This window comes from Lepidothrix coronata, unplaced genomic scaffold (assembly GCF_001604755.1).
Source record: "Lepidothrix coronata isolate B3197 unplaced genomic scaffold, Lepidothrix_coronata-1.0 Scaffold181, whole genome shotgun sequence".
Classification (NCBI taxonomy): domain Eukaryota; kingdom Metazoa; phylum Chordata; class Aves; order Passeriformes; family Pipridae; genus Lepidothrix; species Lepidothrix coronata.
In genome coordinates, this window is record NW_016690361.1 from 326,044 (window position 1) to 344,753 (window position 18,710).

At 41.4% G+C, this 18,710-nt stretch overlaps 1 protein-coding gene across 1 annotated transcript; it reads right to left on the minus strand.

Annotated features, from left to right (window-relative positions):
• Positions 1-345: 345 nt before the first annotated feature.
• On the minus strand, positions 346-13,295 carry TMEM64 (transmembrane protein 64). Its single transcript, XM_017830577.1, is given in 6 exon segments — positions 346-2,904; positions 5,780-5,935; positions 11,465-12,348; positions 12,351-12,403; positions 12,439-12,932; positions 12,987-13,295. Coding segments are annotated over 6 exon segments (2,091 nt in total). The 3' UTR covers positions 346-2,709.
• Positions 13,296-18,710: the final 5,415 nt, after the last annotated feature.

Here is an 18,710-nt window from a genome sequence, read left to right on the forward strand (position 1 = left end):
ATCACATCGCTTTTACTACTGTTACATTCAGAAATATCAATGCTCTTTCAGTTCAGTAGTATGTTTCTCATAAGCAATGTATGCTTATTCTTCTATCAAAAAGCCAGCTGCAAATACCTATTCTTGAAAGCATTTAATAGAATTAAGCATGTATTTAATTAAAAAAAAAAAATCAACTGTTTTTCCCTCATCAGTAACTCTCCACCCATTGACTTCATCCTTAAAGCCTAACTTGTTACTCCTTCAATGTAGGCAACTATTCTTGTATGCATACATAAAGATGAGACTCCACTGCACCTTCTTTCCAACTATGTCACAGCAACTTAAAAATCTAATACATATTCCTTTAAAGAAATTTGAGTGAATTTATTGTATAAAACTATGATTGGCATGGTACAGAAAAGTTCCTTTTAATGCACATTTCCCATTAACTTGTACACAAATATTACAAGTATCAAGCAAAATGCAAAAGTCTTAAGAACTAATTTCATACTACAAAAGTGTTCACATAGTGAAGTTACTCTGGTTACAAAATGTCATGGAAATAAAAGCACTTCAAAATACATATTTGGGAAATGTCTCGAATAATCAACGCAACTTTAAGTTAGTTAAAAAATGCAAAGAAAGAGATACCCTCTTCAAAACACTATTTCATTTGGCAAGATGGAGCAAAGTTCAGATCAGTTCATTATTGAAGGATTGCTCTTTAGAAGAAAGAAAAACAAACAAACAAAAAACCCCACCCCTCAGTTCAGAAAAGACTTAATTACACCATGATGACAAATAACGCCATCAAAAAGTTATCTGGCTCTCTTGTTTTCACACAGGAGCTGTCAGAGGCAGAGATGTGTAAATAAACACTTCCAGGTGTATACAGATTGCCTTTTCAAAATCAACCAACCAAAAAAAACCCCCAAAAACCAAAGCCCCAAAACAACAGAAAGGAGACAATCTGAACTTTGTTGTTTTCATTTAACCAGTTCAGTTCCTTAGGTCACAAGACCCAAGAATACCAGTCTGCAAAGGACACAAATTTAAAGAACAAAATGGAACTTCCACTACGACAGAATGCGTAGATGTCCAGTTACATGACTACCACACGTCCTCTCAGTAAGGCTGTTAGAGGCCACCAGACCTCTGCTTCCCAATAACCTTGAAGATCTGCTATTCTGAGGAAGAAAAAATGTTTGGACCCTACAAACAACCTTACAAAAAGGAGGCACAGTCGTACTGTTAGAAAATAACACAAAGTCTTGAAGCCTGAAGGCATCCTTAAAAACTCACACAAAATAACTACAAAATAAGCAATACTTTACATTATTTTTGTATCAGATGACTTGCCTGTGTTTGAGCAATTGAACATTGCTATGTATATCTACATGAAATCACACATACAGAACATCGTGTTCAGCCATTATTGTTGTCTTCCTTTTATACACACACAAGTTACTATCAGGTTATCCAGTCTATTCAAACTCAGTGAAAAACAGTCCACAGCACGTGTAAAAGGAGCAGTATCCAATACAGTGTTGTCTTGCAAAAATGGAGTCAGAATTCCTGAGTCTCAGAGACATTGCTGTCCTCCTCCATTACTGGATTATTTATTTTCCAAGGAGAATCTCTAGTTTTCATTTCTTCACTCTGATGAAATTTGTAATAGATTGTGTCTTTTAAAAAATGTAAAACTTGTACAAAAAACGTGCCAACCAAAGCAAATTTTTAAAGCTTTTTAAAGGGAGGGGAGATTCACTTACAAAATAAAGGCCACCTTCTTGTAAAATTAGTACTGCCAGTATCCCATCATTCTGTTTAAAGGAGAAATTTAGCTCCCTGTTCTGGAAATCTTACTACCTGTAGTCATGTGAGCTGAAAAACTCCATCCTTTTAGCAATTAAAAATACTATAAATAGGACTAACATGGAACAGCCCTTTGTTACAATCACCAAGGTGGCAAAACCAATGAAGTCTCCTTCAAATAGTCACTGCAATCTAACTTCTGCATTTTCCCTTGTACTTTGCATATTACACAGTGTAACTTAAAATGTAATTTAAGAGCACTTCAGTCCCACAATGTAGGATTTAAGCTTGTGTGAATACATAATGGCTCTGCAACATTTGTAATGCCTTAGAAAAATACATTCAACCAAAACTTTATATAGGATTCTATTTTTTTAAATCAAAATGAAGAAAAAGCCAAATGGTCCCATCATTAGCTAAATAATACACTCCAACTTCTGGAAGCAAGTCCAAATCAAAAGCACATTCAAGAATAACACACTGAATTGCACACCTTCTCATTCATCTTTATCAGTAATCAAATTCTACTGCATATAGTTATTCAGCCTTATAAATAATGCTAAGCAGAAAAATATTTACCTCTGTGCTACTTTTCTCAGTTTATAGAAGCATTTCTCAGTTTATAGGAGCAAAGGAAAGAAAACTAAAGTGCAGGCTACAGGTCATGACAGGCATAATAAATGACCAAAGGTGCAGCCAAATTTGCATTTACATCTTAAGTTACTTTGCCATCTTCCTTTTCTTGCTAGAAGTCACCCCTGTGCAATTGAAAAGCTGGTCAGTTGATTTGTGCCACAGTACACCTGTAATCACTCGCAATTTTTTTAAAAAAAATCTATTTCAATTGTCCATAGATATTTCTAGGTGATAGCTCAGGTTCGCAAAACCTTACTTAATCATTAATACTTGAAATCACACAATATTGACACCTCCTCCAGCGAATGCTACTGTCCTTTTGCTGCAGTATGTGGTTGAACCAGTGAGGCTTGGCTGACTGTCTTTAACAAGCGATGTCTTCATTTCCATTTCACACGCTACAATAGCTGCATTCAGTTCCACTTGAGCTCGGTGAACGACATAAAACATGAGTCCTATGCTTATGACAATCTGAAAATAAAACAAGAGTGTTGTAGGCTATATAGGCTGCAGGCATGAATACAAAGCAACTGATCTGAACAAAATAGTAAGTTGTCGATGCAAAGATTCATGAAGGCATCTGTGGGCTCAATGCTTTGCTGGCAAGACATTAGAAGGGAGATGAACTTGACCAGTGAGCAGCTCTAAACCTACACATGCTGGCAGTGTAACCAGCGTATGAGAACATAGACATTACATAGAACTTAAATATTTACAAGAATTGGAAAGATAGTTTCTTTCTTTCTGTTGACATCCATACATTTATTATAAAGCAATTCTTTCACTTCCTCTCTTGGAAATAAGGCTTCTGCAAAGAAATGACATGGTGTGCTTCTGTAAGTCAAAGAGGCTGTATTCCATGTACCAAGGGAATAACAGGTTTAAATTCTACTGGGCACGTGCAACTTGCAAAACAGCAGAGCACAGCCAGAAAATGATGCAGACCAAAGGAAATAAAACTTATCCTTGCCCCTCTGGTGTGGAATGCAGCAGAGAGGACCAGTTTATCAGGACTAAACAGGGAAGAATCAGAGTTTATAAGTGACTTACAGCAGTCTTTAAGGGAAGAACTTGGTTTCTGGAGGATGGCTCAGGGAAGAGACAGGATGTCAATGGTGTGGGGTTTTTTCATTTGTTTAAGGAGGAAATACTGTCAAAAACTAGGGGTTTAGTTCAGATTTTTGCTGTAAGTTATATCGCTAAGAATTCTTAAACTTTCAGCACAAAAATCATCAGAAATAAACCTGGACAATTTTTGCTTAGAAATTACTCATGCAATGACATTGGCATGCACTGCACTCCCCAGAAGCATATTTTGATTTCAAGAAAACACCAGTCAAATTTTTTAGCTGAGATCCTCCTTAATAAAAATGATAAAATCTTCAAATAAAAATCAAGCTGTCTCATACTAAGAGTCCCTTTGAAAGAAGTAAATTATGTCTTTTTTTAAGAATGTTTTATGAAACTAGCTGGAATAAGCAACTTCCTTTCAAAAAACCAAGGATATTATATTGCTGTTATATTGCTTATAACAGAACCTAAAGTTCTGAGTCCAAAATCTGAACTTCGTTACTAATTGGTAGAGGTATGTTTTCTTTAGCATTGAGGACTATTGCTTAAAACATCTGCCAGCATGGCATACAAGATGCTAAATAATCACTGAGATGACTGGCAAGTATGGTCACATAGTTGCCAGGGGGAAGGCATCCTGACAGTCTCTAGCCCAACCTGCTGCTCAGGGCTGGCAGCAAGATCAGAACAGTTTGCTCAGGACTTTTGTGCAGTCAGGTCTTGAAAACTTCCAAGGATAGAGATTTCACCACCTCTCCAGGCAATCTGTTTCTCCACTGCTTGACTATCCTTGTGGTGAAAAATTCAAGTTATACATTTCAAAAGATGGCCAGCATAAGAGTCGAAATGAGACTATGGACACCAGGTTCTGAAAACATAGGAAAAATCCTGTTCTAAAAGCTTACTCAAATATTTAAATTCGATTGGTTTTAGAAATAGTTCTACCAGAAACCTAGTTCTCTAGATGAATTTAAAATATATATATTTATACACAGACAACCATGAAATGTGAAGGATTTTCAGAGCTATTCACTAAATCAAAGTCCAATCAAAGCTCAGCCTGGCAAAGCACCAGGTCTGAGAGACAGTGGGAGAACACAAATAATTCCTCCACTAAAGGCCTCTCAGTCAGATCTTAAGGATTGCTCTCAAGGAGGTCAGTACTCCTATTCAAACTTCCAGACAATCCAGTTAGCACATACCCGAGCAACAGTTATGTTACAACCTATATAATCTGCAGAGAGTCAATGTCATTAAAAATAAAAAAAAAGGAAAAAAAGAAAGGAAAATACCACTAAAAACTACTACCCTGGAAATAACATTTCATGACTAAAATGATAGCTGATCAAATAACCATTTATTTGCTCTTTGATGTATTAAGGCTATTAACCCCATATTTAGAAAGGCATTTTTAATACTCATAACCCTGTTCTATGAAGCCTATAAATCGTATGTTCTATTTAAGAGCACACAGGTATCAGGGGAAGGGGGAAGTTACGTTTTAAAGGGTCCTAGACATAGTTTTCTGTTAGCATTGTTAAACATCAGCTTTATAAATGTAAAAACTGAGGAATATAAATGACTGCAGTACTTACTGAAAGTCTGCAAACCATGGTAACTGATAGTCAAACATACCTTGAAGTACTGACACTGTCAGAGGCGGTTTTAATATATAATCTAGTTATGAAATACCCATAACTTCTATGCTCCTAATGGTCTCAGACCTAAGGTTTGCACCCAAGATTTATAGATGAATTATTTCATCAGCTAAGGTCATGTAAAGGTACTACATACTTCACATTAATTTACTTACTTGTAAAATTAGGGTATTCTGATTTAGGCATTAGCAAAATTATATTTCTACAGCACTTTCAGTCCTGAATACCTATGCAAAATGGGGATGTTGAGTGCTAACAGTGAACACTGCACGGGTGCTGGGCCTACACACCCTGAGCACACTACTTCACAGATGGTGGCACATGAGCTTTTGTGTAGGGGCGGTTTGACAATTCTAAAATTCAGCAGGAGATTACCACAGAGGGCAAGAAAAGAAAGCTTACCAAAACTGTTTCAAAAAAAAGAGAACACTGAGTATGTTCTGCTTTGTGTCACGGTGAGGTATGAGAGAATTAAACTTTTTAACAGCATAAAACAAAATCAGAAGAAAACAGTCCACTGGAAACCTATTTTTCTGGGTATCTAGCAGTCAACAGAAGTCCCAAAGAGACTGACACTACCACTACCAAGATCTTTGAAAGTAATTATTTTAACTTACCTGGAACCCAAATATAAAATAGCCACTAACACTTTGCTCTGCAATCACATCCTCCATGGTGCGCAAGGTAGTGCCCAAGTATGAGTTCAGGAGCTGAGTAGGAAGCAGCCCAATTGAAGAAGCCATCAGGTAGTTGGGTAGTGACAAATCTGTAATCTGAGTAAAAAGACAGAGTAAGAAATCAAGCACAGTTCTTACACAGTCTATGTGTACAAACAACCAGACTGCTGCTCCCACAACCATCCCTGCAAAATCATGAAAGAATTTCTCACATTCCTTCACTGAAACTTAGATTCACGCTCAGTGGGAAGATAGTATAACAAAACAGTATGTGTCTAGTTTTCATCTGGCCTTTTTAAAGTTAATAGCTTTTATTTCATTTCACCTTGCATTACACAACATCTCTGTGTAAAAGTCATTAACTAAGGATGCAATTACACTGTTCATTGAAGGTATTTATTTCTGCAGGGTGAATAGAGCCCTTGAATTTATGAGAATTTATTTGTTGGAAGAAATTACTTTATCAAATGCAAAGGTCTAAAGCAAAAATCTATTTGCTTTGGATTTTACACGTATGGCACATAATACAAGAGGTAATTGTTCAAAATGTCACTGTCTTAAACATGATCTTGGCAAACAGAATGGCAATTTGTGTCTGCAAGGGAGGTTATACAGCTCAATATGACACATATATCTATCAATGATCCCTATGACCAATACCTATCTATATCTGTACTGATATACGTGGGTATCATTAAGATTCTTTACCAAAGGTATTTTGCATCACATTTCAACTAGTGAACATAACAGTACACATGACTATAGCTTTTGTTCATTTCTCTAGAAAAAACACTACTAATACTTCAATATTTTCCTCTCTATGGTGTGAAATTTCTGTTCTGAGTCATTACGTGGACATATGAGTTTATATGGGTACAAAGTACACAGTACCAGATAAATTAGTATCAGCAGCCATTGGGAAATATTAAATGCAAGAGTCATGAGGTCAAAAGATATTTATACAACCAAAAAGAAAACAAGAGGAAACTGAGTTAAAAATGAGTATGAAAAGGGTGATCTTGAAAACAAGCAGTCTAACGAATTTTCCAAACAATTCGGTTGATCACATCATAATAAAACAAGATCTAATTAAGAACAGCCCTAACACTGGGAGCCTACATGGAAATTATTGACCTTGACAGTTTTGTACAATGTTGAAGACCAGAGAATAGCAGCAATGTTACTCATTTCATCATGCTATTCTTAAAATAAACTTTGGTTACTGTGAAAGTCACAGTGCTGAATTCTCAGAGCTCTGTGCACCATCAGTGGAAAGTTTCTGTGAGGAAGGAAGGGCAATGGAGGAGCAGAATGTAATGAAGCATAAAGATTAAGTTAATTCACTGGGACAAGATTCCATAAACCAATTCCAAACTTCACACTGCAAATCATACTTCCCACAGACTGAAACACATACCAGCACCAAAAATAATATATTTCCCTCTCTATACAAGATTTAGATTTATTATGAAAAAGCATTACATAATTATGTCAGAACTTTACATTTGACCATTGCTTTCAAAAGACTTTTTTTTTTAAACATTATCATAATCTGGGCCATGTAATAAGAATGCACAGCCCAAACTTACTATCTTGTCAAGGGAATGGAGAAGCTGCTATTAAAAATCTCAGAAATACTAATGCAGAGGCAAGATTTGCTAAGTAGGACACTATCATTAATTCTAATGGAGCTGGGAAACTTCCCAAAGATTGTTTTAACATTCCTGGCACCTCTCTCATTTCTGTATATGTATTAAGGACACTCAGGTTGCAGAGCAACGTGTTTGCACATCTGGATCTGTCCTGAAACAACTGGACCTCCTGAGCCAGGAGAGAGATTGTTTCCAAATGAAGGGGATACTGCCACTGGATACACTGGACTGCAGCTTGTACTTCCCACTGAAATGAAAGCTAGGAAAAGGGGGAAACATTTTTCGAGATGCCCTTTTAAATCCTGGTTTGTAAGGTTTAGACCGACAGTCTTATTCCTTTTCCCAGAAGGCACAGGAAGCAGATAGCATCCCTGCCTAAGAAACCTGAGAACTCATCAATAAAACTTACAGCTTTTCATACTTTCCTTTCTAGCATCTTTACCTGCTCTATGAACCTGCCAGACTGGCATCTGCATGGCCAGGCTGTCCAATTGAGGCTACCAGAGCTCTGTTTCTAATAAAAGTTCAGGCCAGCAAAAATTAACAGTGAAATCCCAAAGCAAGCATGGATGCAACTGTGTTATGGGCCACTACAGAATGGCATTTAAATCGTATTTAAATACAATTAAGAACTACCTAACTGCTTTGGTAACAATAGCCAGAAACTCTCCAATTAAGCCTTGGACAGGCTCTGTTCAGTCGCACTTTTGTGTAATCTTTGTGGCCAACACTTTTGGTTCAGCGCTGTCAAAGAATAAACTCTGGTGTCAGGACTTTGTTGGGGGGTCACATGCCTTTGGGGATTGCAACAGATTTATCTCCCCTCAATTTATGAATCCCTGTGTTTTGGATCACTAGGCTTTGTGAGAGAGCTAAGGATAACTCGGATGCTCTACAAGACAAACAAACAAAACAAAACAACAACAAAAAATAGTGAATTAAAAAACCAAACCAGCTATCAACTTTCCAACAAGCAGAGTAAGCAGCCTGCATATTCTTGCAAAGCAGGTACCCTTTCTTCAACTGACTTCACTGTGTGCATTTCTGGAACCAGAGATGCACACTTGAACACTCAGATTTCTTAGATTATTTCTTCCATGTGATACCCCTCTCAAAGAGGGGGAAAAAAAGAAGCATGAATTCCAATGTAACCTACATCTGGCACTACAAATAACCAGTTTGCACAAATCTCGCTCCACGAATCCACTTGTAGATGATAACCTGCATACCAGGCCTCCTTACAGAAACACCTTCAAAACACCCAGAGCGGCCAAGGGGAGAGGGCTGTGCATGGGCAAACACGTCAGTAAGGGTTATCAGCCCACTCCAGCAGCCCAGGCCACCCTGGCATCAGAGGAGTGACAATCAAGCAAAACCCACTCAAAGAGAAGTACAAACATGCTTTCAGTTAACAAGTTTCTAGGTCTTCCAGAAAGGCAAGGAAATGCATTACCCCACCGCTCTACTATCAGCACTTTCTCAAAGAGCAGCAGAGTGACCGTATAAGCAGCAAGATCTTCACATCTGGCTGGCGAGACTCTAGCAAATTTGTGTTAATTTTCTTCTTGTGATGTTTCAATTAATATGATCCCCTCACAAATCAAATGTTAAGAAGCTCTTCCATCTTTCTCTACACCTCCTGCAATTCAACCTCACAAAAACCCTCAGCAGATGGTACACGCCACTGAACAAGTGTTTGTAGAAACATTTAATCCCAGCCCTGCAGATGACCCAGCTCACATCAAGGTTATGGCTTGACCTCAGGTGTCACTTCCTTCCTTCCTTCTCATTTAAGTATTCTCAGCATCTCCAGTTTACTTATAAATATCAACCTTGAAAACATGCACAGACAAGACTGTTAGAAAATTAAAGATGTGTAAGCTTTCTTAGGATCACTGTCTTTTCAAAAGCAACTCTTTCCAAATTCATTGCTGAAGTTGCTAGTAGGGGGGAACGCATTTTAAATTTAAAAAGAGCATTAAGTTTTCAAATAAGTGAGATTTCAAAGAAATGACAGCTCGATCTGTGCAGGTATACATAACTTAAACTTGAATCACAGTAAGAAACTGAATTCCCAAATTTGCATGCAACATTTTATTTTTTAGCGATCTAGTACCTCCTATTAAATGTCCTCAGTAAAAAATTGAGCACACTGTGCTTTATTTGACTATGCTACAAAGAAGTAAATCTGGATAAATGTAACACAACTAATATTAGCAGGAAACATCCAAGTTACTTGGTATACTCAAGACTCTGGATTCATCTCATTTTCTATCCATTATTTTAACACTGAAACCTTCCACTTGGCATGAAAATTATTTAGCCTGCAGAACAGGGAGAATACAAACAACTGATTTACAGCATCATTTTAATATTGGACTGGCCAAAATACTCTGCTGAATTGTGTTTCCAACAGAAGGGTTATGCCAGGAAAGAAATAATTTTAATTTGGTAATTCTCTTCAGATCCAATACTACTCTAAAACATCTGCTGACTACTTCAATTGACACCCTGAAGCTGTGAACAACTCAAGCACAACAGCTTTCCCCACTTTAGGAGGGTCACAGTACAGCAGAAGCTTCAACTGCTACACTGGGACCTTGGGCTCCAGCAGAGACTGCTCCCAGCTGGACAAGTCTAAGCTTCCTCAGTCCAGCAGTAATAAAAGTTAATAAACAAAACAGCAGAGGTTCAGACGTTCAGTTTCTCACTCTTAACAAGGAAATGGTTAAAGGATCTGTTTAAAAAGAAATTACAAGTTGCTACAGCTCTTATGGACAAAGATCACAGCTCTGGAGATGAATGCCCCAGCATAGAGAGTCTTATACACAGCAATTTTAGATATTTGATGTGGGTGTTACCCCCCCAGAATTGCATGGATTAATTTTTTCTTAAATAACAAATTTGGTATCCCATGACCTACTAAAAGGAGCCAGATGATTCTGTCAAAATTAAGCAAGCCTTCAGAAGGGAACAGGATCGGAACAGCAGACAGGGGAAGGAAGGTGTGCTGTAAGAAAGTGGCAGACCAAAACACTTGGTTATTTACATTAAAGAAATTCTAAGTTACTGATAAATATTTAAAATATTTCACAATCCCATTTGTTTTGTTTTGATTTCACCAAATTAGAAGATACAACTGATGTGTAACACACAGCCAAAACCAGATCCTTCAGACAAAGCACACAGGAAGCAATGAGGGTCTGAAACTGTCACCATCAGCATGACAGTACTCAAAAAGAATACCCTTTATGTTCTTCTTTACTTTCTCCTGAATGTAAAAACGTACTACTGAACGTACTAATGAATGTACAATCTCCATCTAAAAGCAGAAAGAAAAGCAAGACTAACCCTTTTTTAAACTAAAGTTTAAATTAACTTTCAGTGGTACACTTCTGGTGTACTGCCCCTTTTCAGGTCTGATGCTACATCTTACTCTTCTGCCCAAAACCTGCGACCTCGATTGTGTGCATGGACTTAACACTCTGTATAGACTGCCAGATGCATGCCATAAACACCAACCACACTGAGCAAGAATTTTAATCTGTCCACTTTTTTCTTTCCAACATGACTACTTATATTAAGTAGTTTAGGAAGATCTGAAAAGACTTTTCCTCTCACTCGGATCATTTTAAAAACCCAGGCACTCTGTAACCATTGAGTTCTCTGCAGATTTTGCTACACAGCACCTTGGTGCTTCTTTCTAACACCAGAATATGGTCTTGAAAGCCAGAGAGCAACTCTAACACAATGCCACTGAGCAAGCCATCTCAAAAACCTGCCTGCTGTCCCTCCGCCTGCACAGAAGAGCCACTAGAAGGGCAGGTTTTTACTATTGTTAAAAGAGAGAGAAACCATGGTTTGTTCCCAGGAAAGCAGGCAACCTCCACCAGTGACAGCGGCCACTATGCCGAAAGACATCCTTCCAGCCAGTGCCTCTTTCTTTGGTCACACGGCCCACGCTGGCACTCACCGCGAAGACGGCATTCTGCAACCCGAAGGGGATCGGCGTGAGCCGCGCCAGAGCCACCACCTTGAGGCCACTGCCGCCCTCCACGACGCGGACGATGGCACTGAGCGTCCCGCTGCCCTGGATCCTGGTCCGTGCCCAGCGGGCCAACAGCCGCTTGCAGGCCACGTGGGCGACAAAGGTGCCGACGAGGACGCCGAGCACCATGAGCCCCATGCCCATCATGAAGCCGTAGAGGTAACCGGCGGCCACGTTGAGCAGGATGTAGCCCCAGCCGCAGGGGAATGACACGACGATGAAGCCCACGGTGAAGAGCAGCACGCCGGCCAGGCTGTCCAGGCTCTCGGCCCAGAGCAGCAGGTCCCGCAGGTACTGGCGCACCAGGGCCAGCGAGGCGAAGCAGAGGGCGGCCAGGACGCACACGATGAGGCAGCTCTTGCACCAGCAGGTGCCCAAGAGGCAGCAGGAGCAGCGCCAGCCCCGGCCCTCGGCCAGCCCGTGCCCGCCGCCGCCCGCCTCGGGCAGCTGGCAGAGCAGCAGCTCGGCCGGCGGCAGCCCGTCCTGCTCCGCGTAGGGCCCGAGCAGCAGCCCGCCGGCCCCCGCCGCCTCCGCGGGGACGAAGCCGACGGTGTCCCCGCCGCTGCCGGCTCGGGACAGCCAGCGGCCCAGGTCCTGCCGGGCGCCCTGCGCCGCCGCCTGCTTCACGGCCCGGGAGAGGAGCTGCAGCGCCGCGGCCCCCGCGCCCCGCATCCCCCCGCGCCGCCGCGCGGCTCCAGCGCTGCCGAGCCGCGCGGCCCCTTCACTCCCCGCTTCCCCACGCAGCCTGCGGGCAGGGGCGGCCGCTCCCTCATCGCCCTGCCATGGCCCGGCTGCCGAGCCCGGCCGAGGGCCGGGCGGGGGCGGGGAAGCGGCGGCGGGGAGGGCGGGGAGGAGGGGGCCGCGCTTCGCCGCCGCCCGGCGGGCGGAGGGGCCGCGGCGGCCTCCGCGCCGCCTCCCGCCTCGGCCGCGCCGCCGGGGCTGCGGCGTTAGACGGCGACGGGGCCGCTCTCTCCGTCCCGGCAGTGGCAGCGGCGGCCCTGGCGGAGCGCGGGTCCCGGGGGGCGGCGGCAGCGGCGGCGGCGGCAGCACCGGGGCTCCATCTCCCCGCGCGCTGAGCTCCCGATCCGCTCCGGAAAGCGCCTTCTCGGAGCGGCGGTGCCGATGTGGCAATCCCGGCAGGGAGGAGGCTCGACTCGGCTCCGGCGGCAGCCGCGTCCGGCCCCGCTGCGGGGCTCGGCGGCAGCGGCACCGCGGTCCCGCCTCCGGCCCCGCCCCGGGAGCGCCGCGCTGGGCGGGTGTGCCCTGCGGAGCCCCACCGAGCCCGCACTGCCGAGCCCGTGGTGCGGGTACGGCTTGTCTCGCTCTGCCCCGCGGTCCTCAGCAGCCTGCATTCCCGGTAGAGCCGTAATCTGGAGGGTTTAGAGGGGCCGTGCTGAAAAGCGGGTTATTTTCTGTCAGAGGAGCGCTTGGTTCAAGCATCACTGACGACACTGTTACTCTTGCGCTCCACTGCCGCATCGGCGACTCTCCCTCCCTTATGTGAAGGCTTTGTATCGCAAACACCCGGGCTTTCCCCTCTCCACGATCGAGACAAGCCTCTCCCAGCCAGCAGCCGGGCTTTGAGCTGAGGGGCGACAGCCGCGACCCTTGGGCTCCGTGGCATCTCACCGTCAGGTCGGCTTGGCTCTACTTGGCTCATACGATCGAAAGGCTCAGGCACACTTTGGGATGGTTTGAACTTGAATATTGAGCCACTGCTAGAATGTTGAGCCTGAATACTCAGCGAGGGCTCCATTTAGAGGGGTGTTTTCTCGATAGCCTCGCAGAGGCTCGACAACTTCGTCGGTCGCTGTTGCTCTGGCGTTACTAATGACAGGAGCCATAGGGTGCAGAAAGGGATTAGTTTTCTTTACAACTCTTAAACATACAGTGTGCTCCAGTGGAGTTATATTTCTCTGCTGGGAAATTCAGAGGGGTATATAAAACGAGAATGTGTGGGAGTTGTAAAGAGTGATTGGAAAAAAAACAAACCCAAAAAACTAACCAAATCTCAAAATTAAGAACATATTTTGAAGGAAGTACTGCAAATATGCACTTGCAAAATACACTGTTCGAAACAATAAAATCTGGGCAATCCAACAAATCAGCCTAAGAAAATGGCAGATGTCTTTGAGAATCAGCAGCAGAATAAAATGATCCTGGGGACTCTGTAGAGCAGGCAAGTTGCAGATAAATACTTCCAGCATAATTTGCTTTCATGCTGTTACCTGTATCTGAATGTGAGCATTTGGTTTTGTGCGTGCTCTTTGCTTACAGTGCAAACACAGGCAGGGCATACATCCAGAATTATAATAATAATGGAAAGAAAGCCCTGCATTACGGCTTGTAAAGGATGATGGGCATGCTTGTACATTCAGTAAAGGGTTTCAGCAAACCAGGATGGGACGGAAGTTAATAGAAAAATAAGAAGACAAAATATTAATTTTGAGTTTTATACTAAGAGCACGTATGTCTTTGTTGTGGATTTAGTTTCTGTATATTTTTGTTCAGTTCAGTTGCTTACATAGAATAGGAAAAAGCCTGAGCGGAAATGTCTACCAGAGTTACACACTTTATGCTGCTCCTACATTTCTGCATTTAAAGTGCAGAACCTTTTCCTCAGAGCCAAAATGAATCTCCAGCTGCCACTCTAAAAGCTACAGGGTTCTGTATTTATAATCACAAAAAATGTAATTGAAAAGGGACCTCAAAATGGTATGAGGGAAATAATTATCTATCAAAGTGACAGTTCTGACATTACACTCTAATCTATAAAATATATTGAAACTAGTTAGTGGAGATGCTTCTCCAGTCCCTAGGAATATATAGGCTGAAACTCCTTGACTTTATCCATCACCTTGCTCCCTAAAATAGCTAATCCTGGCATTCTACTGTCCCTTGGTGCAACGGCTCAGGAAGGAAAGACAACAAACAATCAGATTTTGAGTGACACAGAGTATGGTCATGGAGCGTCTTTGGAAAAATATCCCAGCAAGGCCACAGGAATTCAGCAGGACTTGGGTGGAGCTGGGAGCCTCTCCTGCACACACAGCAGACACAGCTATGGAGCTGAGAGGCAGTGTCAGCTGGCTCCTGAAAGCCTTCCCAGCACCCTGTTACTATCGGAAGGGAAAAAAACCCAACCTCACACACCCTTGAAAATGTGCCAAATTAGCACATTGCTGAACAAAATGCCAGACAAAATGGTCCATCTTTCAGACTTACTAGTCAGTGAATCATAAGATATTCCTGTACCATGGATGATGCAGTTGCAATGGTCTGATGATATAAGCAAAGCAAGAACTGTAAGGAAAAGCAGTTACCTTCCCATAGACCAATCATTACACTTAAAAAAAACAGATGACCTCTTGAACACACAGCTTCTGGACAAACACTTTGTGCTCCAAAAAAAGATAGCACACTTTTTTTTTTTTTTTTTTTTTTTTTTTTTTTTTTTCTCCACATAGATTAGTTGATTTAGTGAATAATTTCCAACAAATGTTGTCTAACCTGTTCTTTGGAAAAGCACAGCTGGCCTGGTTACCTTCAGAAATTGAGTTAATAGGAATACAAAATACAGCTTTAGTACATACAGGTTTAAAATATTGCATTACATCAAATAAAACTGCTCCTATACTTCCTTAGGCTGAGTTACTCAGATTCTCACTAAACTCATCTATCATTTCAACTCATTGGGGCCTCTGGTGGTCTAGTGGTTAGGGTGCAGGACTCTCACCGCTGCGACCCGGGTTCGATTCCCAGCCCCCCGGGCAGATGGAGCTCGTCAGGGTTCGATTCCCAGCCCCCCGGGCAGATGGAGCTCGTCAGCCCTGTATGGCAATCCATCTAAGAGAAGGTCACTCTAAACAAACCTACGTTCTGAGACCCTCACTGCCACTGTCCAAGCTTTGCTCTGAGACCCTCACTGCCACTGTCCAAGCTTTGCTCGGCCCCGGCAGATGAACCTCAGGATTAAAGGGTGGGCTCAGTTCAGCGCAAGCTGTGTCTCACCTAAAAAATCCACTGCGCAGGCTCGAAGGGTCAATGACCTTTCCCAAATCTTCGCTCGCGAAGACTGGCCATTATTATTATTTCAACTCATGTCTTACCTTTCTTTTTATTTATGTTTGGCATTTTTCTGAGAATCAGCATAAAACCTGAGTGGCACAGAATAACAGCTGGAGGACTGTTCTGCTTCAAGGAATAAAATCTTTCTATAGAAAGATGCTCTCACGGTGATGTACATTGTAGTGGATATTGAAGAATTTTTGCCATACAGGTGTTTTTTCCAGGCCCATGATGTAGGTCCAGGCTGTTTCTTTGATCTGACAGGAGCAACTGAGAAATACTCATTTATGTTTTGAAACTCTGCTTCTCCCGTCTCATCTTTTACTTCAAGGAATATTATTATGCAAACACACCCAACTAAGCATGTGAGTCATCATATTCAAATGAAACACATGACTCATTTAGGCCCATGTAACTGGTCCACACTGAAGAGGGGCTATGAAGATGGAGAGTAGGATACATTAAGCCATGAATTAGGAGCTAAAATTATTCTGAGTTACAAGCTCCTGAAAACTTGCCATAGCTATTTCTGAATTGCTCTTTAAGAGGGAGAGGCAGGACTTTTTTTAGATGATATTAAGGGCCATAACACCAGAGTACTTCAAAATGCCTGTTAGGTCTGTCAGCAATACTGTGAAGGTCCTTCGATGGGAACTGCAATATTGACTAATCTATGTCAGGAGCAACCATTCTGAGGCCACAGCAGGCTCTCACTGGAACTGCCTCCGTCTGGTCTGCAGTCTTCCTTGTCGTACATTCCTTCACATTCACATGAAGGAAGGTGAATGTAAACCTTGCTCATGCAGGGAATACACTTTTTGCTGTTTAACAGAGTGTTAGCTGCAAGGATTTGGGGAAAGGTATTAGTGAGGAGCAAGCCGTGACCAGAGAGATTATTCTGGTAGACCAAGTCTGCAAGCCATTGCTGGCCTCCACTGATTTGGATCATTCTATTTTAAATTCATGTGCATTCACAGTTTTGTCAAAGTGAATGAGAGGTGTGCTGAAGGAAAACAAGCTATCATGAAGCTTTATAGGACATTGCTTAAATTCCCAGTGAAGGGTGATAGTTCTGGAGTTACTGCATCGGGAACAGGAGGTGTAAGAGGCGAAACACCACTATTAGTAACCTAGGATCATCTAGTGTTTTAATTTTTTTGGCAAATATCTATCAAGATGTAACAAATTTTTTGTTGCTTTAACCAGGAGCTACCTAGTTCAGATAAGATCTTTAGTTAAAAGATACAAACATAAAAAATGAAGAACCCATAAACCTCATTAAGTGTATACCTTGAAGAGTTTTTAAATCTTGAGGTGAGAATCCAAACTGTGTTATTTTTGCAGCTTGATTTATTAGGTGTCTACAGAAACTTTATGACTTGATATATAGTCCCAGCCTCCCAGATAAGTCCAGATACAATCATGTTAAATCAATCATGTTTTATATACTACTATAAACTCATATAATTCAGAAAATGAATGTGTTTATTTTCATACATTTCTACATAAGAAATATGGTTTATACAATACTTTTACAAGAAACATTTCAAGTCAATTTGATTACAACTCCATGTAAGGCATGAAGAAAAATTAAATACAGTGAGCAATGTGCTCAAATATTTAAATTGAAGAGAAGATTCTGAGACATCATTGTGGTACTAGTTATTATATAAATAGTGACATACCTAAAACAAGTCCAATACAGTGGAACTGAAGGTTTACAATGACTTGTATAATATTCCTTAGAGTTTCTTGGCCCAGAAAGAACAAATGAGAAACCTTGAACATCCTTATACATAAGGCAAAAGTACAGCTTTATATTTGGTATATCCATAGGTGCCTTCAGCTGTTGGAGTAATGGGAAACTTAAGCTAATTCTTCTTAAAAACTCACATGGGGTTCTTCCTTGCAAAAGGATATCCTTAGGTTGACAGAAGAAACTTCTGCCAATTTTTTATTCCATGAAATAACTGCTTTGTTGCAAATACCCCACATTAGTCAGGGGCTGTTGGTGTAATGCGGAATAGCCTAAAGTTTGGAAGTCACAAAATTGCTCACAAGGACTAGACTAACACTGACACTTCTAGGAAATAGTAAGCTAGGGAAGAAAACCCAAATGTATTACATTAATTGTGCACTCCTGAATTGCACAGTGCAAACATTAGATGTGCCTCGAAATGTTAGCCATGTAATTACTTACTTCTACCAGGACTATAAACTAGGAATCTACATTTTCATGCAACAGAATACATGAGGCAGTTCTTGAGAACCCTAACATCTGGAAGTTGTGCTTTCAAAATTAATTTTGGGTATCATGAAATAAGGTACAGTGAGAAAAGTATATCTGAAGAACAGGAAATTCTCTGGGTGAAGTCATTTATTGAGACTGTTAACACAGATTTTCCTCACCTTTAAAGTGACAGAAGAACTGTAAAAGAAGAACTGTATCTAAATATATACCATGCTCAGGGCATTTTTAATGGGAGGGTTGTAAGTAAATGGAAATATTAGCATATCCTTAGTGTCAGGTTTTCATCAGTTCCCACACACCTGTGTCTTTCTAGCAATATACTTTGATATTCTTCAACAAGAAATCACATTCCTTTTGATACATATGCATCCCTTTTAATCCAATCCCCTATGTTAAAACTACATCTGTCTCTTTTATAACTTACTTTTAAATTGCAGTAAGTTGCAAAGTAAAAAAAAGTAGCCTGAATTTTCACTTTTTACATGGTAAGGTCCTAGCCAGTTATGGATTAGAGTTCAGTTTCTCCCAATATTTTTGGTTCAATGATTTTTGTAAACATATTTAATATTAAAGGTTAAACCAAGATCCAAAGATTTTGTTTTAACAGCATAGTAACATTTGACTGAGTTTTATTATTAAGCTTTATTAAGCAGTTTTAAGGTTAGCTTCAAGTCATCATGAAGCAGAACACTGAGTTTGTGGGTTGGATAAATAAAAACATATTTAAATTTGCTGGTATAAAGCAGGCCACTGATCTCAGTTACAGCAGTCTAGAAAGAAGCTCATGGATTTATTTTTTCATGTTGTCTTTATTTATAATTAGCTTTTACTCAGTAAAGTTTTAGCAACCCT